The 23,117-nt window shown below is 46.8% G+C and overlaps 1 protein-coding gene across 2 annotated transcripts in view; it reads right to left on the bottom strand.

The window, feature by feature from the left end:
- Positions 1–23,117, bottom strand: part of DVL1 (dishevelled segment polarity protein 1) — a 79,672-nt gene that overhangs the window by 6,802 nt on the left and 49,753 nt on the right. The window contains exons 5-14 of one of the 2 annotated variants that reach the window (XM_063417322.1): positions 17,028–17,166; positions 12,691–12,784; positions 11,714–11,783; positions 10,896–11,035; positions 10,109–10,185; positions 9,575–9,642; positions 6,892–7,041; positions 4,180–4,311; positions 2,831–2,998; positions 1,625–1,831 (exon numbers count right to left, since the gene is read on the bottom strand). In XM_063417322.1, coding sequence (XP_063273392.1) covers positions 1,625–1,831; positions 2,831–2,998; positions 4,180–4,311; positions 6,892–7,041; positions 9,575–9,642; positions 10,109–10,185; positions 10,896–11,035; positions 11,714–11,783; positions 12,691–12,784; positions 17,028–17,166 — 1,245 coding nt within the window. The remainder of the gene's footprint in view (positions 1–1,624; positions 1,832–2,830; positions 2,999–4,179; positions 4,312–6,891; positions 7,042–9,574; positions 9,643–10,108; positions 10,186–10,895; positions 11,036–11,713; positions 11,784–12,690; positions 12,785–17,027; positions 17,167–23,117) is intronic. The other variant, XM_063417323.1, reaches the window with a different exon arrangement.

The raw sequence follows: 23,117 nt of genomic DNA, 5'->3' as shown, positions 1-23,117 counted from the left end.
CCACAGACCCACTGGATTTTAAACTAAGATTCTAAGCCTGGCTCCCTAAAGTGGCATTTGCTGATTGTTATCATTTAATACTTCAGATAAATGAGAGAGGGCACAAACCCCCAATTTTAACACAATTTTGAGAGTGACCAGTGCAGCTTTGTGTTCCAGCACTCCCAACACCCACCTGAGCCTCCTGACCATGAATAAATGGGCAGAGAAATCCAACCCACAGGGGTGACACCATCAGAAATTTGGATAAATTTATAAATTTATTTGAGGTTTTCCCTCCTGCTTCCCTCCCCTCTGAGCTGCCCCACAGGTTGAAATGCCAATGTCACACCACTGTGCACTGAGACAGGTCGAGCGGCCAAGACAATTCAAAACAAAAATAAAATTCAAGATTAAAAATAAAACAAAAAACAAAACCAACAACAAAACAGCTAAACACTTGGGTCACGAGAATCTAAAAATGGTCATGCTGTGAATTCATCATGGAGGCATTTGGAGCTTACCAATCCCCTAGAGTCAGCCACTCCTCTAGGAATCCTTCAGTCTAACGCTTGCTCAGGACAAAACAAGGGAATAACAGTTACAAAACAAGAAACAGCACACAAGTTGTTCTCCACGAGGAAAAGCGTGGAAACCTTTCAGAGCTGACCGCCCTGGCACCTTTTGGGAGGATCTCCACAGCACCATCCCTTTCCTATTCCAGGGAAAGAATTCCTACTGCTCACAGAAGCAAAAAAACACCACCATGCTCTGTTTTCAGTTTCTAATTTCCAGTTCTAAAAAACCTTTGTGAGATTCCTCAGGGATATTTCTTATTTTGGGATGAGGTGAGAAGGAGCTGGGCTAAAATCCCGTGAGCAAGCTCCTGTTATAAACCAATTTTGTGTCATTTTGTAAAGTCTGACTGGCTGTGGTAAACAGGGACAAGTGACATCCAAGTTACTGGAGGGTCACTGTAAAAATACAAGGAATGCTCACCCCTTCTTTACTGGCAGCGTTTCCAAAAGCAAAACTCACTCTGGGAGCGATTTAAAAAAAAAAAGGAATTAAAAAATAGTATCTGTGCAGCCAAGAATGACATAATTTTTATTTACTAAGGTTTAAAAATGAACCACAGCGTTATGCTAGGGCAGGAAAGGAGGAGGGCAGGACTTTAATCCATGCAGAATTCTCTCCCTGTCCCTGTCTCACATGCCAGCAGAGACTCTCCTCCCTGGGAGCAGCATTTCACCCCTGGCCACCTCCCACTTGCTAAAAAAACCTGATTTTCCTTTTGTGCTGAGCACTGAAACCAAAGGCAGGAGCACCTCGGTCCTAACCCCTGTCCCAGCAGCACAGAAATCTCCTCATTTCCAGCCACACCAACCCCACTGCTGCCAATCCCTGACTGGCTGGGCCTGGCACTTCCCACACAGAGCTGAAAGCCAAACCCATTTTCCACAGCCACAAACACCTTTAATCCAGTGCAATCCATGCAGGGAGCAACCAAAAACCACGAAAAAACACGGACAGCACGCAGGGACTCAAGCGGATGGCGGGGGACAATGAGAGCAGTGGAATTCACACCCCAATCTCCCCAAATTTCCTTGACACAGGAAAATCCAGGTGGGTTTGGAGTATTTACCTTCGCTTTGCTGGCTGCCTGCGCTGCCGCTGCCGTAGCTGAAGCCTGGGTCTTGGTAGGCTGGTGGGAAGCACGGAGGGGGCAGAGGGTACTGGTAGGGGTATCCTTGGCCCAGGGGCCAGGGGGCAGCGGGGTGTGGGAGGGGAGCCAGGGTGTCCTGGTCTGAGGCGCCGCTGGAGCCGTTGTTCAGGTTCAGTGCGGCCAGATCTGGGGAAAAAAAAGAAAAAAAAAGGGAAAATTTTTACCCAGCAGGTAAAAATGGTCACTGAATTAATTTATGGAGGTGTTTGAAGCTTAGCAATGGTCTGGAATCAGCCTTGTCACCCAGCAGGGTGAGGACAGCCCTCTTTTCCAAAGCAGGGGGTGTGTGGCAGCACCAGAAATAAATCCTGCTGTCCTCAGGGCTCTGCCTGATGGGTTCATCCTCCTCTAAGGCCTTGCCTGGGCTGCCAGGCAGCATCAGCCACTCGTCACAGGCTGATCCCCATTTGGGGACAAATCCCCAAATGTCCCTGTTCTGGGACACCCCTTGTGAAACCCCAGGAGAGCCGGGGTTGGAAGGGACCTCTGGAGATGGCCCTGTCCCCTCCTAGAGCAGGTGACACAGGAAAGTCCAGCTGGGGTTGGAAGGGACCTCTGGAGATGTCCCTGTCCCCTCCTGGAGCAGGTGACAGGAAAATCCAGCAGGGTGTGGAAGGGACCTCTGGAGATGTCCCTGTCCCCTCCTGGAGCAGGTGACAGGAAAGTCCAGCTGGGGTTGGAAGGGACCTCTGGAGATGTCCCTGTCCCCTCCTGGAGCACGTGACACAGGAAAGTCCAGCTGGGGTTGGAAGGGACCTCTGGAGATGTCCCTGTCCCCTCCTGGAGCAGGTGACAGGAAAGTCCAGCTGGGGTTGGAAGGGACCTCTGGAGATGTCCCTGTCCCCTCCTGGAGCACGTGACACAGGAAAATCCAGCTGGGGTTGGAAGGGACCTCTGGAGATGGCCCTGTCCCCTCCTGGAGCAGGTGACACTGGAAAGTCCAGTTGGGTTTGGAATATCTCCAGAGCAACTCCCTGCTCCAGAGCTCTGCCACCCTCATGGAAATCCCTCCTCATGGTGAGGAGGCACCAGGGGACTTTGTGAGTGACACAAAGTGACAAAAGTGACTCTGTGAGTGACCAAAGTGACACAGGGACAGCTGTGCCCTCCCCAGCGGGCACTTACTGCCACAGAGGTCTCCGAAGACGTAGTAGCACTGCTCTGAGAAGGTGATTTTGTTCACAGTGTGCCTGAGGTAGCCGTGTTTCAGCATGCTGCTGGCGTATTTCCGCGCCTCCCGCCGGTCCTTGAAGCCTTCCACGTGTGTGTAGAGCCAGTCCACCACGTCTGCTCCTGGAGTGGGGACAGCAGGAGGGGACACGGGGTTATCTGAGCCAAAGTGTGCCATTTGAACACCTACAGTGGGGTTATCTGAGAAAACTGGGTCAGATGAACACCCACAGTGGGGTTATCTGAGCAAATTGTGCCATTTGAACAACTACAATTGGGTTTTCTGAGCCAAACTGTGCCCGATGAACACCTATAGTGGGGTTATCTGACCAAACTGTGCCAGATCAACACCTACAGTGGGGTTATCTGACCAAACTGTGCCAGATCAACACCTACAGTGGGGTTATCTGAGCCAAACTGTGCCATTTGAACACCTACAGTGGGGTTATCTGACCAAACTGTGCCATTTGAACACCTACAGTGGGGTTATCTGACCAAACTGTGCCATTTGAACACCTACAGTGGGGTTATCTGACCAAACTGTGCCATCTGAACACCTATAATGAGATTATCTGAGCCAAACTGGGCCACCTGAACACCCAAAATGAGATTATCTGACCAAACTGTGGCCAGATGAACACCCAAAATGGGATTATGTGAGCCAAACTGAACACCCACAGTGGCATTATCTGAGCCAAACTGAACACACATGAACACTTACACTAAATAAACACATTAAAAATCTCATTTACAGACACCGTGCGACCCCTTTGAGCTGCAGGAGTGAAAATGGATTTTTCTCTGATTTCACTCTTCTCTAGGAGTCACTTTCCTCTAGAGGCAGACGTTAGGTTGCCAAAATTTCTGTGTTCCAACCCCTTCCTCAGCAAAAAGCAATTTACAGCATGGACTGCCTAAATATTATCACAGATAGACTGGCTGTGGTGACTTTAAATCTAATTAATATTTATAATTAGATTAACAACCTAATTAATTATTAAGGTTGTGTGGTTGAATTCCAGTCGCTCTGCTGCACTTGGGCAGATCTCTAGAGCCACCTGAAAGGCTGAGATAACAAAACAAAGATTTAAGAACCAGCTCTGTGTGGGCATGAGAAATGTGTAATAATTTTGGATACCCGAGCTCAAACAAAAGTTCTTTCCTGTCACACTAAGAGCTGTCCATAAATGGAATATAAGAGGTCCTGGATATGAAAATAAAGCTGATTAAAAAGTAGTTTATTGAACTTTTTTCCATGAAGTCGCTGGGGGTTTTTTTCCCCTCAGCATTCCTGGGATTCTTACCTATCACTGCATTGGAGATGGTGATTTTTAACCACATTCTGTCCCGAATTTCAAGGCCTGAGTCTGGCAGCTGCATGACCTTGACAATGGTAGCCATGTCACTCTTCACAGTTAAGGGAGATTCTTCTAATTCTAAAAGGAAGAGAGGCCAGAGACTGCTTTGAAATGAACTGAGGCTGAAGGAATTTCTCAGCTCCCAGTCTGGATGAAACAAAAAATACAATTTTACCAACAGATGCAAAAAAAAAAAAAAAAAGGAGAAAAAAATACACAAAGGTCACAAATGCACCCTCATCCATGGAGTGAATTACAGCATTTAATTTTATAATTAAAATTCTTCAGATTTTGGGCTCAGGGTCACCAGTTTAGTGACAGAAATGCTGAATCCCCGTGGCTTGGGGAGCAGCTGCAGGATCTGCTCTGCATCAGGAGTGGCAGAAAGGAAATCCCAGGATTTTGTGATCCATCATTTCCCATTTCAGTGCCCCAGGACAGCCCTTCCCACCCAAGGGATCAATTCCCTGCATGGAGAACTCTGTGGGACAGGATTTTGGGGATCACTGCCAGGAGGAAGAGGATGACCATGGCTCAATCCATGTCCAGCTGTTTCTTTTAAAGATCTGGACATTTTGGGTGAATTGAAATTATAAAAGAAATCTTCCCTCATTAGAAGAAATCAGTGATTTCCTTATAAAAATCCTTCCCAGGGTCCCAGAAATGGCAGCCTCACACTCCACCCCTCCCAGGATCGCTTTGCCCTGCACATTTCTTGTGGAACATTTGAATAAAAGCTCCAAAATTCCTCCACAGCGTTCCCAGCTCACACCATGACAGGCAGAACTGGATCCCCACAAGTTTCAAACTCTCCTGGATCAGTTTTTACAATAAAATCAGAAAAGGGTGGAGGTTGATCTTGTCAAATTCTCCCTCCTGTCCCATCTTCCAGCCCTAGAAAATTCATTTTTATCAGTGTTTGTAGCCCAGAACCTTCTCCAGCAGGAATCCCAAAGCCCTCCTCCCCTCCCAGTTCCCCACATCACCCACCTTTCAAAAGCACTTTTGTCCTTTTCCAGCCACCCAAAATTTTGGATAAAAAAAGGCACAGCAAGCGTGAAACAATGAAAACTGAAAATGCTTCTTTGCACACGTGCACTGCCAATATGCATGAAAACATCCCTGCATGCAGCTTCAATACTTACAAACCTCAAATAAACACTAAAACTTTGCTTTTGCTTTAAGTTAGTTTGGTTAGTGGCAAAAAGCAACGTGTCTGGGGAAAAAAATACACCAACAAACCAATATTTGAGTACACGGGGAGCAATAAATTGTATTTTCTTGGAGACCTGAGATCTGCATATGAACAGAAAATTTATATTTTCTAAGTTGTGGTTGCTGTACAAATATGGCAAATTCTGAGATGCATCTGAAATGAATTTTGGTCTGAATTCAGTCATCTGTGGAAAATTCGCCCAACCAGGTCAGGGCTGAGCTGAAGGAAGAGGTCACAATAAAAATCAAGGGTACCATTTACTCTCTTGCATTCCAGAAAGGAAATATTTTAAGTCACTGGCACAGAAATGAGAAGCTGTCTCCAGAAATGTGGTTTTGCTCCCAAATACCTTTATTTTCAAAATATGACCCAGAGAGTGCCTGTTCCCCACTTCCCCATCCCAGCACTACCATCAAGGCACAGAATACATGAAATTTTCAAGAGGAATGCTGAGGACAGACTGGTTTGACAGCAATCAGCAGAGACATTTAACTCCAGCAGTACCTGCAAGGCTCAAAACACATCTCAGGATAAAGCAGCCAGCAGGAAAGGGCTTCCTTTGCTTCCTGCTGCAGATTATTTCCCCTCAGTGGTGCTGCCTAAAAACATCTACAAAAAAATCCCCAACCTGGCCTTTTCCTCCAAGGTGAGGAGGAATTCCAGCTTATAAATTTATAATCAATACCACATAGGTCTTTAAAACCCTCAATGTGTTGTTTTGAGTAAAAGAAAGGATAAGTTAATATTCCTTAAATGAATTTTCCAAGATAAGGAGTTGGAGCGTGGTGTTAATAACACCAAGGCTGAGACTTGTCTGGGCCATTCACTTTAAATCTGGATTCACTCATCCTTGTGGGTCCCTTCCAACTAAAAAGATTTTGTGATCAGAGTGCTCTGAGAGATTTTTGAATTAAAGAAACCTCTCATGACAACCTCCTGGTTTCATGGATATGACTATTTTAGTCTGCCACAGACTGACAAGCCAGGAAGAAGGTTGAACTCTAACCATAATTTCACTTGGAACTTGGTCTTAGCTTGCTCAATAATTCTAAAAAAGCACAAAAAAGATTTAAAAGTATAAAAGAAGGCCATGTGAGTGTCAGGGAAGGATTCCCCACATGAAACACTGACGTTATTATTGAAATTTACTGAAAAAGCAAAAAGGAAAATCAAACACAAGAAGGGAGCTCCCCCATCCACCTGAGGGCATAAACCTCAATTTATCTTTAAAATCCACCAGCAACCACTTCTCCCTAACCAAACACCTCCAAACCAATTATCCACCTCCAATTTTCACCAAAAAAAATCCTCCTGCTTCCCCCAAGCGTGAGAAAACCACTCAAGGCCTGGCTGGCGCCGCCGCTGTCACCGTGCCCGTGGCCGGGCCCTGGTGGCCCCGAGGTGGCCCCGAGGTGGCCCGGGCTGGCCAGGGGGTGACTTACTTTCCGACTCGGGAATTGAGCTTGTTAGTGAGGAGCTGGTAGATGTGGTGATGCTCATGGAAGGGCTCATACCGTAACGGGGGTACGCTCCCGTCATGGCCGTGGTATGAGAGATCCACGCCGCGGGGTCGATCGGCCGCACCGGCTCAGCTGAGGGGAAAAGGAGAGAAAACGGGGTCAGAGCTGCAGCAAACTGCAGGATTGTCAAGAGATTTGAGGGGGTTTCTCCTGTTTTCTTGTTGTTTTTATGGTTTTTTAAAAGTTTTACGTGAGTGAGGTACCCCAGTCTGCACCACCACAAAGGGACAGAAAATGGGGTCAGAGCTACAGCAAACTGCAGGATTGTCAAAGATCTGAGGGGGTTTTGATTGTTTTCTTGTTGTTTTTCTGTTTTTTTAAGAGTTTCACATGAGTGAGGTACCCCAGTCTGCATCACCACATAGGGACAGCAAAATGCGGTCAGAGCTGCAGCAAACTCCAGGATTGTCAAAGATCTGAGGAGGTTTCTCCTGTTTTCTTGTTGTTTTTATGGTTTTCTGAGAGTTTTATGTGAGTGAGATCCCACAGTCTGCATCACCACCAAATGGGGTCAAGACTTGCAGCAAACACCAAGATTTTGAGAGATCTGAGGGGGTTTTGCTTGTTTTCTTGTTGTTTTTATGGTTTTCTAAGAGTTTTATGTGAGTGAGATCCCATAGTCTGCATCACCACAAAGGGACAGCAAAACGGGCTCAGAGCTGCAGCAAACACTGAAATTTTGAAAGATCTGAGGGGGTTTTGCTTGTTTTCTTGTTGTTTTTCTGGTTTTATGTGAGTTTTATGTGAGTGAGATCCCATAGTCTGCACCACCACATAGGAACAGCAAAACAGGCTCAGAGCTGCAGCAAACACTGAAATTTTGAAAGATCTGAGGGGGTTTCTCTTGTTTTCTTGTTGTTTCTCTGGTTTTCTGAGAGTTTTATGTGAGTGAGATCCCATAGTCTGCATCAAGTCTGCATCACCACAAAGGGACAGAAAACGGGGTCAGAGCTGCAGCAAACACCGAGATTTTGAAAGATCTGAGGGGGTTTCTCTTGTTTTCTTGTTGTTTTTATGGTTTTCTAAGAGTTTTATGTGAGTGAGATCCCATAGTCTGCACCACCACAAAGGGACAGAAAACGGGCTCAGAGCTGCAGCAAACTCCAGGATTGTCAGAGATCTGAGGGGGTTTTGCTTGTTTTCTTGTTGTTTTTCTGGTTTTCTGAGAGTTTAAAATGAGTGAGGTCCCCTAGCCTGCATCACCACAAAGGGACAGAAAACGGGCTCAGAGCTGCAGCAAACACCAAGATTATCAAAGATCTGAGGGGGTTTCTCCTGTTTTCTTGTTGTTTCTCTGGTTTTCTGAGGGTTTCACAGGAGCGAGATCCCATAGTCTGCACCACCACCAAATGGGGTCAAGACTTGCAGCAAACACCAAGATTTTGAGAGATCTGAGGGGGTTTTGCTTGTTTTCTTGTTGTTTTTCTGGTTTTCTAAGAGTTTTATGTGAGTGAGATCCCCTAGTCTGCATCACCACAAAGGGACAGCAAAACGGGCTCAGAGCTGCAGCAAACACTGAGATTTTGAAAGATCTGAGGGGGTTTCTCTTGTTTTCTTGTTGTATTTCTGGTTTTCCTAAGGGTTTCATATGAGTGAGGTCCTCTAGTCTGCACCACCACAAACGGACAGAGAATAGGATCAGAGCTGCAGCAAACTCCAGGATTGTCAAAGATCTGAGGGGGTTTTGATTGTTTTCTTGTTGTTTTTATGGTTTTTTAAAAGTTTTACGTGAGTGAGGTCCCCCAGTCTGCACCACCACAAGGAAAACGGGCTCAGAGCTGCAGCAAACTCCATGATTGTCAGAGATCTGAGGGGGTTTTGATTGTTTTCTTGTTGTTTTTCTGGTTTTTTTAAGAGTTTCACATGAGTCAGGTACCCCAGTCTGCATCACCACATAGGGACAGCAGAACGGGCTCAGAGCTGCAGCAAACACTGAAATTTTGAAAGATCTGAGGGGGTTTCTCTTGTTCTCTTGTTGTTTTTCTGCTTTTCTGAGGGTTTCACATGAGTGAGGTACCCCAGTCTGCCAAATCTTGCAGAAAACAAGGTTTTGAGTGGTCTGAGGGGTTTTCTTCTGGTTATACTGGTTTTAATAAGAGTTTCAAGGAGTGAGGCCCTGTAGTCTGCACCAGACAAAAGGCAGAGAAAATGGGGTCAGACTTGCAGCAAATACTAAAATTTTGAGAGATCTGAGGGGTTTTCTCTTGTTGTTTCTCTGGTTTTCCTAAGGGTTTCAAGAGAGCTCCCAAAATTTGCATCCCACAGTGGATTGCATTTATTCCACCCTCATCTTCTGTGCACTGGGAACAAACTGGTTCCAGCACAGCCCTCACCAGCAGGAGGCAGCTGTGTTTGTCACATAAGCACAGATCTTTTAATACTACCGAAAACAAGATTATTTCCAAGGTGTTTTATGTGTATCTGAAGCTGCTGCTTCCCTCACATCTTCAAAACACTCAGCTGAATTTCTCAGTGAGAAAATGAGGATTTTTAACACAAAAGGAAACAAATAAAAGAATTGAATGGGTAGAATCTGTTAGATGCCAAAATAGGTGAAAATATCCCAGGCCCTGGGGGCTCCCCAGGAACCCAAATGTGAACTCACCCCTGGGGATGGTGAAATAACTCCTGGGTGTAGGGTCCCAGCATTTGGCTACTGTTAGGCTGATAGGTCTAGGAAGAGAGAAAACAGTAATTAAGGACTCTTTACTTTCCTACAGAGCTGGAAATGCTACAAGAACTATTTGAAACAGATTTATTCCTATCCAGCAGTTGCCAAGTACATTCCGAGAATGGTTTTGAAAAGGTTTATAATATTTTCAGTGTGAAGCACACCAGGACGCTCCTGGTTTTGCACAGATGATGAGCACTGGTGGTGAAATCTGCTGGATGATCAGCTCCTGAGATATTCAAATAAATAATAATCACATAAACAAACAGTGTTGCTGAAACCAGGCAACTCCTCATTAATGTTTGTTTTGGCCAGAACCAACCTCACCTATTCATCATTTACACTGAGAGTTTGCAGTTGAGATCAGTCATGCTGATGGACATGAAAATGTTGATTTCTCTGAGGTTTTCCCAGCTCCAAGAAGTGCACATGGAGGATAAATAGGAAGAGGTTTTGTGATGTGCTCACCCTGGTTTGGAGACTATTTCCCGTAGAACCCGGACGGCATCGTCATTGCTCATGTTCTCAAAATTGACATCGTTCACCTGCAACAGCGCAGAAAGCAGAGGTCAGCCTTGAGCAGGACACTTAAAGGTGTTTAATTCCTGAATTAACCCCTCTAATTTATCTGCCTGGTCACTGCTGCCATTCCTTTGAAATGTCATTTCTCAGAGTTCTCTCTGAGAAACCACTCAGAGTTCAGGAGAAGATTGCAGCTAAACTGACAGCAGGGATCAGATGAATAATTTAATTTTACAGAGTATATTTTAGCTCTTGTTTTCTTCTGGGAGCAGGGCTGAGTGCAGCCCTTCATGCCCATTTTTCTGAGTCCTGTCATGCTGCTGTATTTTCCTCCACTGGTACCAGAAAGTCAGGGCTTGAGTTTAAAGAAATCAAATAGAAAATTGTAACAGGGGGACAGTGACTATGATTTCCCTTCACACATTCTGTTAAGTTTTATTATACTGTGGGTTTTTTCCAGGCTCTTCAAACTCACAGAACCTAAATGTGGCACATTTTACATATAAATCTTTAAGGTCTTTAAGAGTTTGGAGCATTAACCATCCTCATTTTACAGAGAGTAGAACGAGACACAAACAGATTTGCCTAAATTCATTCCAGAAGCTTAGAACAACGCCTCGATTATTAAGATATGGTTATTTCACACTGACTTTGGTGATCTTTGTGCCACATTTCTGTGAGTTCCTGCAGCCCTGAGGTGGCTGACAGGACACAGGGTTGGGGACAGGCACACCTGCAGCAGCATGTCCCCGGGCTCGATGCGCCCGTCCGCCGCCACCGCCCCGCCCTTCATGATGGAGCCGATGTAGATGCCGCCGTCACCCCGGTCATTGCTCTGCCCCACGATGCTGATCCCCAGGAAGTTGTACTTTTCTGGATGGACACAAATGGAAGGTGGGAAAGGGGGAAAAAAGGAGATAAAGTGATTAGAATGAGGCTGCTCCAGCTTTGGAAGATCTCAACGCATCAGTGTGGCAAGGTTTGACTTGCAGTGATGTCAGGCTGCTCCAATGGTGAATATTTGCCTGGCACCTTCAGGAAAGGCTGCTAAGATTGGATTTTTTCATCCAAGACAGTGTTACATTTAAAAAAAATCAGCAAGAGGAAGAGCACTGAGAAGACCTGTCCACACCTGGGAATTAGCGCTGATCACATTAAGCAATGTTTGTTCCACATGTCAGAGAGGCAGGAAGGGTTTGGTGCTGCTGAAAGGTGCTGAATTTGTTGGCAGCCCTGCACATTTCTGTCTGGCTGACAAGTGGAACACATGAGCAGCAGAAATTAAAACCTCCTTCTACCCTAATCTCTCATTAACTCCCAATCCCGGAGTTCCAGCTCCTCCCCTGGAAGAACACTGATCTGAAAATCAGGTCTGGATTAGGAATCCAGGCACAGTCAGCACAGCAGCAACTCTCAGCTGCTGCTCCCTTTATTCTCCTGGCATCTTTACCAACCAAGGAACTCCCTCCTGCCTCCAAAGGCTCCCTCACCATCACAAAATCCATCCCTACCACTTGAAATTCATCATAAAAACGTGGCTTGTGCTCTTACCCATGTTGAGTGTGACAGTGATGATGTTCAGGGACATGGTGGAGTCAGTGATGCTGCTGAACGAGGACGACTGCAAAACACAACAGAGAAGTCTCAAGGTTTTAAATAGCTCAGGGTAAGAACTGCTGAGGATTAACTCATCAGGAATTGATTAATAGGTTTTTAATTGAAAGGCATCCAGAAATTATTGAGGCTTCCTCAAAATTATGCTTGATTTAGGAACTTGAAGGAAAGAATCTGAGCAGAGTCTGCACTTTCCCCAAAGGTTTGATCACAGAATTCACAGAGCATGTTCCTATATTGGAGTTTCTCAACTGAACTTCCCCTGGAATCATTTCTGCTGCCTGGCTGTGACTTGACAGCAAGAATTTAGATCCTAAAGCACCCAGTGGAATGTGAATTATTGCACCCACAGCTCCTCCCTAAAGGGAGGGGTGGACAGCACAGGATCCAGCAGGAGGTGAGAGGAGAGACACTCCCCTGCCTCCAAAATTAGATATAAAGGTGCTTATCAAAGATCTTCTAGAACTATCCTGTGATGTGTGTGGGGTCATTCTTTAATGAGATTGATGGGAGAACAAAACAGGCACTTCAGGACTCTGTCTGTGGGGTCACCCTCGCCCAAGGACTGGCACAGGAAAGGGCAAAGGAGAAAATTTCGGATTTCCTATGAACTTGGATTTCTCCTTCCAGCAGAAAGCAGGTCTCAGGGTACCTCACACCCCTTCAGAATGGAGCTTCTCCTCCACAAATTTGGCTTGGAAAAAACAAGAAATGGGATCACCAAGCAGCGAAAGGAGAAAGGGAGAGGTGAAAACTCCACTCAGGAGCTGCAGAACTTCCAGTGCAGAGCTTCAGCCACAAGGAGCCTCCCAGTGAATCCACAGGCACAGACCTGTCCTGGATCCCTTCCTGAGCCACCAGCTCCACTCAGCACTCCCAGTTCAGCCCCAGGACCCCGCTGGTGCCAGGCTCACCCTGTCGATCTGCCGCATCCTCTGCTTCCTCCGCCGGCGCTTGTGCTTGCGGATGAGGCGGGACGAGGTGCTCTGCTCCGTGGAGCTGCTCAGCCTGAGGGGACAGCACAGAAAATGTCACCCCTGCCACGCTCTGCCACCTGCACCCTGCCACAGACAGCTGCAGGAGAGGGGAAACACTCAGAGTTTAGGGGAAGATTGCAGCTAAACCGACAGCAGGGATCAGATGAATAATTTAATTTTACAGAGTATATTTTAGCACTTGTTTTCTTCTGGGAGCAGGGCTGAGTGCAGCCCTTCATGCCCATTTTTCTGAGTCCTGTCATGCTGCTGCATCTTCTTCCACAGCAAGTCAAGGCTCAAATTTAAAGAAATCAAATAGAAATTTGTAACAGGGGGACACTGGCTATGATTTACCTTCACACATTCTGTTAAGTTTTATTTTGCTGTGGGTTTTTTCCAGGCTCTTCAAACACAGAACCGAAATGTGGCACATTTTACTTATAAATCTTTAAGGTCTTTAAGAGTTTGGAGCATTCATCATCCTCATTTTACAGAGAGTAGAATGAGACACAAATGGATTTGCCCATATTAATTCCAGGAGTTTGGAACAAAGCCTCAATTATTAAGATACCACTATAACATCAGAGAGACACCTCTGCTCTCATATTTAATATGTTAAGAATAGCAAAAAAAAAGAGAAAATAAGACAAAGCAATGCTCCATCATTAATCAAGATAAAAAAATCCAACCTTATACAACACAAATTTCCCCCAGTTTCCACATCCCTGCCTTCCATGTTCCAGCCACACGCAGGAATGTGGGAATACCTCAAAAACTTGATGCCAGCAATTCCAAAAAGGAGTTTGGTGTCCTGAGAGCACAGGAAACTCCTCTGGCCTGAAGTATTTTTATCAAGTCTCAGCCCTGGAGGCGCTGGAGCTGCTCAGAGGGTGTGAATCTCCTGACAGTCCCCTCCAGCTCACACAACTATTCCAGGCACGTTAACCTCACACACTCCTTCTGCCCCTCCCAGCAAGGGGAATTGAAAAGCCAAGGGGATGGATTTTCTTTTCAAAAGGAGATCCAAAATGTGATAATTCCTGGAGTGTGGAACAGCTCACACAGCACCTGGGAGGTGCTGGGAGGTTTTACCTTCTCCAACAGGAAAAATAAGGAGGTGTCAAACCCAGGGCTTGTTCAACATCTAAAGATTGACACAAAAAACTCCTCTTTTATTTTGCTATCAATATTCTCCCCCTTCTGCTTCCTTTTCCATTTCCTTCTCCTCCTTTTCCTTCCCAGAACATCTGAGCAGAGGATTCAGTAAAATCTCTCAGTTTAGAACTCAAGAAAACCAAGGCACGTTGCTCACACCACACTGAAGCTGCTGCTCTCTGAAAGAACATTTTTCTCCCAAATTAAACCATCAAAACCAGAATTTCTTTGCAAATCTCTGAGTTTGTGTTACCAGGTGATAACAGGTGAGAAGTGAAGTTGTTTTTTGGGGTATTTTTGCCATTCTGTTCAGTATCAGGATGGAAGGAGGAGAATCAGCTCCTCAGAAAAGCCCCAGTTCAGGTTTAGCTCAAGAGGACACAAAACATTTCACAGAAAAATCAGAGTTAAGACAGCCTCTCACATCAGCTGCACAAAACTGCTGATCAGAAGGCTCTGCAGGAACATTTTTACACCTATTTTCGTGTAGCTGTGGCACATTTCATCACCTCTCCCTGTAATTTCTGCTCAATCCACACCCTTAATGCATCCTCGCTGAATCCTTAATATTCCGAGAGCATCTGGATGCTCAAAAGCAGCTCAAACCTACTCTAATGAGGAATATTTTGCTCTCTGAAGCATCTCCAGAAATGCTGGGTGAAAGTTGTTATTATTACAAGCTGATGAGCAAGACATGATGGTAAATTTGAGCTTTTGAGACAAATAAAGTGCAAAGATGAAAAACAAATCTGGAGTTATCACTACCAATTAATTTCCTGCACCAGCTACTGTTCAAAACCCTGACTGCTCTTCTAACACAAAGGTCAGTAAATACCAGAGCAGAGATTGTAAAAAATATTGTAATAATATTAATAATAATAACTTAGTTTTTCCATTCTACAGTTCCCAAAGGACAGGCAAAAAGCAACATTTGTTAAAGAAAGCTTATTCACATGGCTTAAAAAGAAATTAGGGTGATTTCTTAAATGAGAAATAAACACTTTTTGCAGTAATTTTTTTTAGTTTGATTGAACTGAGAGCAGCAATTGCTGACAGTAATCCTACAGCCACAGATGTCAGATTTGTTAGACTTAGAGAAGACAGAAAAAAGGTTTTTACTACACCAACCTCTGTTCAAAATCCTACCTGCAAAGAACACAAATATTCTATTATATCACACTTTGGAAAAAAAAGGAAAGAAATTATTGTGCCACTCTGCACTGTCCTGGGATGTCTGTGAACAGGTTAATTCACCAAAAACATGACATAATTCTTTAACTGAATGCAACAGAACTTCCCTGGGCTGGGAATTCCAGTTCAAATAAAACAAAAGCTGAACACACACAGTCAGAAAAGCATCCTCAGCCTCACCCCCTCCTCCAGGACATCCTTCCCCTCTGATTTCCTCCCTCACAAAGCAGCTCCTGCCACCAGAACCACACTCACCCCTCAGAGCCCTCTGTGCCCAGGCTCTGGAACTTTCTCCATTGGTTCTTTTTGCCTGATTTACCTCTACAGAAAAGTTCTCCCTGCCAGCACAAAGTCTGAGATCATCCCTGGAACACCCAGCACACCTCGGAGCATTCCTCTGGGTGGTTCTTCCTGACTAGCTGGCCTGGCAGCTCTTCCCCTGCCAAAATCTCCTGCCCCAGCTCCAGAGGAAAGGCAGAGGCAGCAGCTTCGAAGAATCTCTTTCCTCTCAGCTCAGACTGGGGAGGTTTTATTTTTTTATTCACACAAAGATTCTGCTGGGTCTGATGTGAGCCCCGTGAGCTGATCCTGCCCCACTGCATTGCTTGCTGCCATGGAAATTACTCATTTATTTACACCAAACCAGCTGCAGGGTTGTTGTTTTTAGGGGAGGGCTCAGGGTGCATTCAGGGTTAAGGATTCATCTTGCCAACCCTCCGTGCATGTGAATATACAGAAAAGTGATTTTTTTTTTGTATCTCCAGGTGTTGGCAGCTGCATCATGGAATGGTTTGGGTTGGAAGGGACCTTAACTCCTCTCATTCCAACCCTGCCACATGCAAGGACAGCTTGAACCTCACTGGGACTGCAAAATAAGTTCTTAAACTAATTCAGGACTAAATCTCCAATCTGCATTTGTTACCCTTTCACCTCTTTGGAAACTCTCAGCCTTTCATCAGAATTGTGAGGTCTTTAAGCTCTGACCAAATCAAAACCCAACAGATCCACCAAGATCATGTTTGGAATCACAGCAAGGGTTCAGGACCTCCAGGAGTGGTTCCTTTTTGCTGTTTTTATTAAAATTGCCACATTCTACCTTATTTGTTTCAGCTGCAGATCCCTGTGACCCACCAGAGATCTGTCACCCTGTTGTTCTCTGACAAATCCATAATGGATTTTCAGAGTCCATTGGGATGAACAACAGCTCTAGAGCCAGTGGCCAGGAAAAGGAAGAATATTCTAGAGAATGTGGCCAGGAAAAATGAAGAAAAATAGTTTAGATTGGTTTTACATCCATGAAAATAAGTATTTTGAATCCACTAAATGTATTGGCTTAAAGACTTCTTAAAGAAAAACAAAAATATCTTTAGATACAAAAAAGGTGTCTTGAAATGAGATGTATTTTTCTAGTAGGGAATAATTCACACATTCTGCCTGCACAAAAAGAAAGAAATAATGAAGAAGACATAAATATATGGCAGTCCAGCTTTGCAACAGCATTAATTTGATGAGTTCCTGAACTGCTCACAGGTCTCAGACTATGCAATTACCCAGGAATTCCTTTATAATTGAGCTCCAGTGAAGTGCACACTTATTAGAAATCTCTGCTGACAGTATTTTGTTTTAATATTCACACCACTACTTTATAAATAGGTAGGCAGTTGCAGGGTGCTTTGATCTTGAACTGTGGCCACTCCTGCCATGAACAGGAGCAGAGCTTTTCTCTCAGCTGGAACTGAGGTTTGGACAGTGGACAGTGACCCAATAACCGAGCGTGGTGTCACCCACAAACGCTCAAACCACAAAAGAAATGAAAGGAAAATGAAAACAACAAGCGAGAGGAGGGGAAGAAAAAGAGAGAAGATGAAAGAAGAGCCCAAGAAGGTGGCGGGAGGCTCTCCCAGCCCCGTGGCCTGCCTGGGCTGTACCTGCTGGTGTTGTCGTCGTCGTCGGAGTCGATGAAGCTGCTGGACTCCAGCTCGCTGCTCATCATGGTGGAGGAGCTGTCGTAGCCGGGGGGGTGCTCGCGGTGCCGCTCCAGCTTGGGGTGCCCGTTGATCCTGGGGGCTGCGGAGAACAGCAAAGGGGGGTCACAGCTCAGGGGGCGCTGGGCTGGGGCAGCAGCACCAGCAGCAGGATGATTGCAGCGCCGGCAGCAGCACCACTGCAGCACAGGCAGCAGCACCATCACAGCGCCGGTGGCAGCAGCACCATCGCAGTGCCGGCAGCAGCACCATTGCAGCACAGGCAGCAGCACCATCACAGCACCATTGCAGCACCGGCAGCAGCACCACTGCAGCACAGGCAGCAGCACCATCACAGCACCATTGGAGCACCGGCAGCAGCACCACTGCAGCACCGGCAGCAGCACCATCACAGCACCATCGCAGCACCGGCAGCGGCACCACTGCAGCACCGGCAGCAGCACCATCGCAGCGCCGGTGGCAGCAGCACCATCGCAGTGCCGGCAGCAGCACCATTGCAGCACCATCGCAGCACCGGCAACGGCACCACTGCAGCACAGGCAGCAGCACCATCACAGCACCATCGCAGCACCATCGCAGCACCGGCAGCAGGATGATTGCAGCGCTGGCAGCAGCACCATTGCAGCGTCGGCAGCAGCGCTGGCAGCAGCGCCGGCAGCAGGATGATTGCAGCGCTGGCAGCAGCACCATTGCAGCACCAGCAGCAGCACCATCACACCGCCGGCAGCAGCACCACTGCAGCACCAGCAGCAGGATGATTGCAGCACTGGCAGCAGCACCACTGCAGCACCGGTAGCAGCACCATTGCAGTGCTGGCAGCAGCACCATTGCAGCACCGGCAGCAGGATGATTGCAGCGCCGGCAGCAGCACCATTGCAGCACCGGCAGCAGGATGACTGCAGCACCAGCAGCACCATCGCAGCACCACTGCAGCACTGGCAGCAGCACCATCGCAGCACCGGCAGCAGCACCGGCAGCAGCACCATTGCAGCACCATTGCAGCACCAGCAGCACCATCACAGCACCACTGCAGCACTGGCAGCAGCACCATCGCAGCACCGGCAGCAGCACCGGCAGCAGCACCATCGCAGCACCACTGCAGCACCATCGCAGCACCGGCAGCAGCACTATCGCAGCACCGGCAGCAGGATGATTGAAGCGCTGGCAGCAGCACCACTGCAGCACCATTGCAGCACCATTGCAGCACCGCTGCAGCACCATTGCAGCGCTGCAGGAGGAGCTGCCTGCCAAACCGAGCTCTTTGCAGCTCCCAGTCCCTCCCAGCAGCTGGAAACGCTTCTGCCCTGCTGTCCTGCCCTTCCCCTCCACCTCCAGCTGCCCCGGCTCCGTTCCTGGGCCATTAACGGTGTCAGGTAAAGCACTGTGAGGTATCAGACTGCAACAAGAAGCTGTGTCGGTGGCAAAGGACAAGCAAAAGCGCTTTGAGTTTGGCCTGGACAGTCCCAGCAGCACGGAAATCCTGAAAACAACATTTCTGCGTGGATTTTATGAATATCTCACCCATCAAACCACTTTTAACCTGTGCTACACATTGCTGTCCCTGTGTGGGCAGTGCAGGAGTCAAACGCTGCCTGCACCACTCAGGTGTTCCAGAACAATTCTGCATTAATCCCTGGCTGTGTGAACGCTGTCAGACACAAACATTCCCACGGATAATCCCCTCCCAAAAATGCCATTTACTTGAAGGTTGCAGTGAGTCATCTTTTCCTAGAGATATTTTAGGGATTTTCCTCAGCACAGCAAACTCCTCCTGCACCTTTCATTAGAAAATCTTTCATTTCCAAGTGCTCTGTTTTACCAGGAATGTTCCTTTCCCTGGAACAAGAAAGGCTGAGCTTGATAAGGTAAAGAAATCACCAAAACAGGCTTCAAAGATGGGCTGAGATTTTAAACCACCCTCTCCAAACACACAAAAGTCTAAAGGATTTGTTCTTCAATTACAGAATGGAAAATCTGCTTAGGGGAGCACGGCCTCCAGTAGGAACTGATGCACATTGAGAATTAATTATTAAAGTAACATGGTTTGCTTTTCAAGTGAAGTATCAGAGAAAGTTTGACAAAAAAAGTGTTTACTAAAGATTTCCAGCACCAGGAGAACAAGCAGGAATAGAGGAAGCCAAGGTGTTGGAATAAATCTGGTTTATATCTCCCAAGCAGCACCAGGTAGCCTTGAGCTCACAAGAAAGATTTCCTGTGTAATTAAGAAGTGCCTTTAAATCCATAAAGATTTTCTTGCAATTTCCCTGCCCAAGGAAAATTCCTTTTCCCAAGCTTTTCTAATGTTAGCCAGCATCGTTTGGGGGCAAGAAACCATTATTATAATTGAGTATTTTCACAAATCAGGATTTTAAGGGGTTTACTCATAAAATATTCCAATGAACTTTCCAAAGCAACCAGAACTTCTGTTCCTTGAAGAGAGAAAAGGGGAGCTCTGACATCCTGATTTTTTTTCCAGATCAGTTTTCCTTAAGAGTTCCTTGGTGTTTGTATCTGCAGCATCATTTAAAAAAAAGAGTTTTATTGTGTTCCTCAAGCCACCACGTTCTCTTTGTGGGGATTATTTTGAAATCAGGGAATACAGAAGTTTAAAGAAGAATCAATCATTCCCTGCTCTGGTTCAGTGCCTGTCCCACTAATGACCGGGGACTTTCTGCCCTGCTGACCCCTGCCCTGTCCCCTCATTAGAGGATGACAGAGGTCACCAGGACAGTGTGACAAAAGCCTTTCAGTGCCTCAAATAAAGCATAAAGAGAATATGAGAATAAAGCATAGCCTGGGAGGGTAAAACGTGTCCTCCTTGACTTTTATCAACAGCAGAGCAGGCCCTGCCTGAGGGACAAAAGCACATCAAAGACCAAATCAAGGAGAAAGGGAAGAGCAGCATCTGCTCAAGGGAGAGCAGAGAGAAAGGGTTCTGTGCAAGAACAGGGGTGAGGGGGGCTCAGAGACAAGGAGGGAAAACAAGAACCTTCCAAGCCCTTCTAAAGGTCCTTCCCATTTATTAGAGGAAATGTGTGACCACTAAATAAAACCTGCTGGGTGCAGGGCTCAGTCCCTGCTGCCTAAATAGGGAAGGAAAATGGGATTGCCTCATGGGCACTCCCTGTACCCTGACTTGCCTTGGGTGTGGCAGGCAAGGACAGGCACAGGAAGATTTCGGAATGTAACGGGAAGGCAGCTGGGACTCTTCCTCTCCCTCATCCACAGCCTTGTCCATAAAGATAAGCGAAAAAAGTCCCTCTAAAATATGCAACTCTCCTCTAACTTCGGTAAATTTCTATTCCCCTTTACTAACTACTAAAACCCACCATCCCTTTGTGACGTAGCGAAACCTCTTCGAGTAGTTAACCCAAAGATACAAGCGAATAAATCACCATTTTAACCATCCACCATACTGGTGTCAGTGTTTGGCTATGGCCTGAGGGGCTGGGGCGAGGCTCAGCCAAGACCAAGAGACCAAGTCGCAGCCTTCTACCTGAAGGTAACACTTGGGATTGAAGCTCTTGGGAGCCTCAAACAGCTCCAATCCCTGCACCCCAGCCAGGCTCAACAAACACTCCCACCCCAGCCAGGCTCCAATCCCTGCACCCCAGCCAGGCTCAACAAACACTCCCAGCCCAGCCAGGCTCAGCACTCCCACCCCAGTGGGATCCACTCCCACCCCAGCCAGGCTCCAATCCCTCCACCCCAGCCAGGCTCAGCACTCCCAGCCCAGCTGATTTCCAGCTCCAGCCCTCCTGCAGGTTCCTTGGCATGGTAAAAACCCTGCATGCTGCAGCAGCAAGGGGGAATCTGCACCAAATCTGCTCCTGTTGGAGTCTAGAACATCCCTCTGGCCACCCTGGAGGGTTTGGAGACCGGACAGGGGGTCTGGGGTCTGTCCAGGGGGCTCAGTCAGACCCACACAGATCCCAGGAGGGCACTGCCTCTGATCCCTGCCATGGCAGTGAACACTCACATGCAGGAAGAATCACAAACCCTAAGAATTTAAAATAAGTAGTGGATGGTTTATTATAGAATATAAATATAGAAATTAGGATTCTTAGCATATGGGGCTGAAGAGACAAGATGGAGGAATTGGGGAGTGGCCCCTGTGCTCCTTGTTCTTGCTCTCGTCCCCCATCTTGTGCTGAGTTGGGTTTTAGAGATTGGTTTAGAGTAGAACTGACATGTTAGCATAGGCAGTAGGCATTGGTACAATTTTGTCAATAAAAAGTTCATTGTGGACAGTGGTTGGGTCAGGGGTACTGTACATAAGGTGTGGGGCTCTCTGAGCCGCCCAGTCCCCCGCGTGTCCTGCTCTGCTGGGGACGCCCTGCAGAGCTGGGACACAACTGAGATCAGGGACCCTGCCAGGGAGGCCTGGCAGAGCTGGGACACAACTGAGAGATAATTAAGAATAAACAGCCTTGATAACACGAACTGCTGGGCTCAGCTTGTCTGCTCTGGCTTCAGTGTGAAACACCCAGGGCAAAGAGAAGACTGAAAACCTGATTAACTCTGGGAACAGGGTTAATCCATTCCCAGGGGAAACTCCCAGGGAACAGCAACCCTGGGGGAACCCTGAGCACCTTGGGGAACACCAACCCCAAGGAGAATCTCAGGGAAACAGCAACCCTGAGATGCACCAGCTCCTCTTCCCAAACCTTTGGGATCTGTGAGCCTGCCCACACCAGGGCTCCTCCAGCACGGGCATTTCTGGCTGCACAAGGGTTAAGTTCACCCCACAGCAAAGTGGGTGTTGAAACCCCACTGCTGACATTGTCAGAAACCCGGCAGCGGCTGTAAAACATTCCTCAACACCCAAAAAAACCCCCAAAAAACCCCTTGTCCCTTAATTACCTCCCTAATTAGAGCTTCCACAGTCTCCTTTCCCACTCCTCCTCAGCAAGCTGACAGGGAGCTTTGTTCCTCCCAGCCAGGGGTCCCCACAACATGTGCCAGGCCCTAATTAAGATCCTCACTCTACTTTCACTATTAATAGGACTTTGTCAACCTCCCAAAGCAATGAGGGCTTTTATTGCTTGAAGAGAGGAAAGGAGGAGCTCTGACATCTTTATTTTTTTTTTGCCAGATCAGTTTTCCTCGAGATTTTCTTGGTGTCTGGAGCGTCACACAGCTCCGAAAAAAGTTTTGTGATGTTCCTCAAGCCACCACATTCTCTTTGTGAGGATTATGTTGAAATCAGAGAATTTACAAGCACGGATGGAGATTCATTGTCTGTGCACTTAAAATAGGAACACAGTTTAAGGGAAATGGGTGGAAGAGCTTAGGGACACCCAAAATCCTTCTGCATTTTCAATGGGAAGAGGTGTGAAAATGCTGTCCCACACCTTCCAGCTGCAGTTGGAATTAATATTTATCACAGCCTGTGTGTGTGTGGGGAACTGCCCAGCAGCAATTCAGCAAAAACAGCTTTTGTGGGGTGAGTAATCCTGCAGCAATGAAGGAAAACATCCAGGCTGCTGTGGTGAGCAATCCACCCGTGGTACCACAGCGTTAATGAGCACCCCTGGAGAACCCGGGGAATTCACCATCACCCCAAATCAAACCTCTGGAAGCATCTTGTTGCCATTCAAGCCCAGACTGAAAGCTGGCAAAGTTTTCCAGTAAAATTAAGGAGACAATTTTTGTAAATTAAAATGGAGAGCAGCACAGAAAATCTTTGTTTAGTGTCCCTTTCTTCCCTGAGGTTTTCCCACCTTAATTATGTGGAACCTCTCAACTCCAGAGCTCTGGCCTCAGTGGATTCAGCACAGAAAATCTTTGTTTAGTGTCCTTTTCTTCCCTGAGGTTTTCCCACCTTAACTGTGTGGAACCTCTCAACTCCAGAGCTCTGTTCTCAGCGGACTCAGCACAGAAAATCTTTTAGTGTCCCTCGCTTTTCCTGGGGTTTTCCCAACCTTAATTATGTGGAACCTCTCAATTCCAGAGCTCTGGCCTCAGTGGATTCAGCACAGAAAATCTTTGTTTAGTGTCCTTTTCTTCCCTGAGGTTTTCCCACCTTAATTG

This window comes from Prinia subflava, chromosome 21 (genome assembly GCF_021018805.1).
Source record: "Prinia subflava isolate CZ2003 ecotype Zambia chromosome 21, Cam_Psub_1.2, whole genome shotgun sequence".
NCBI lineage: Eukaryota > Metazoa > Chordata > Aves > Passeriformes > Cisticolidae > Prinia > Prinia subflava.
This window is presented reverse-complemented; position numbering and strand designations above follow the sequence as displayed.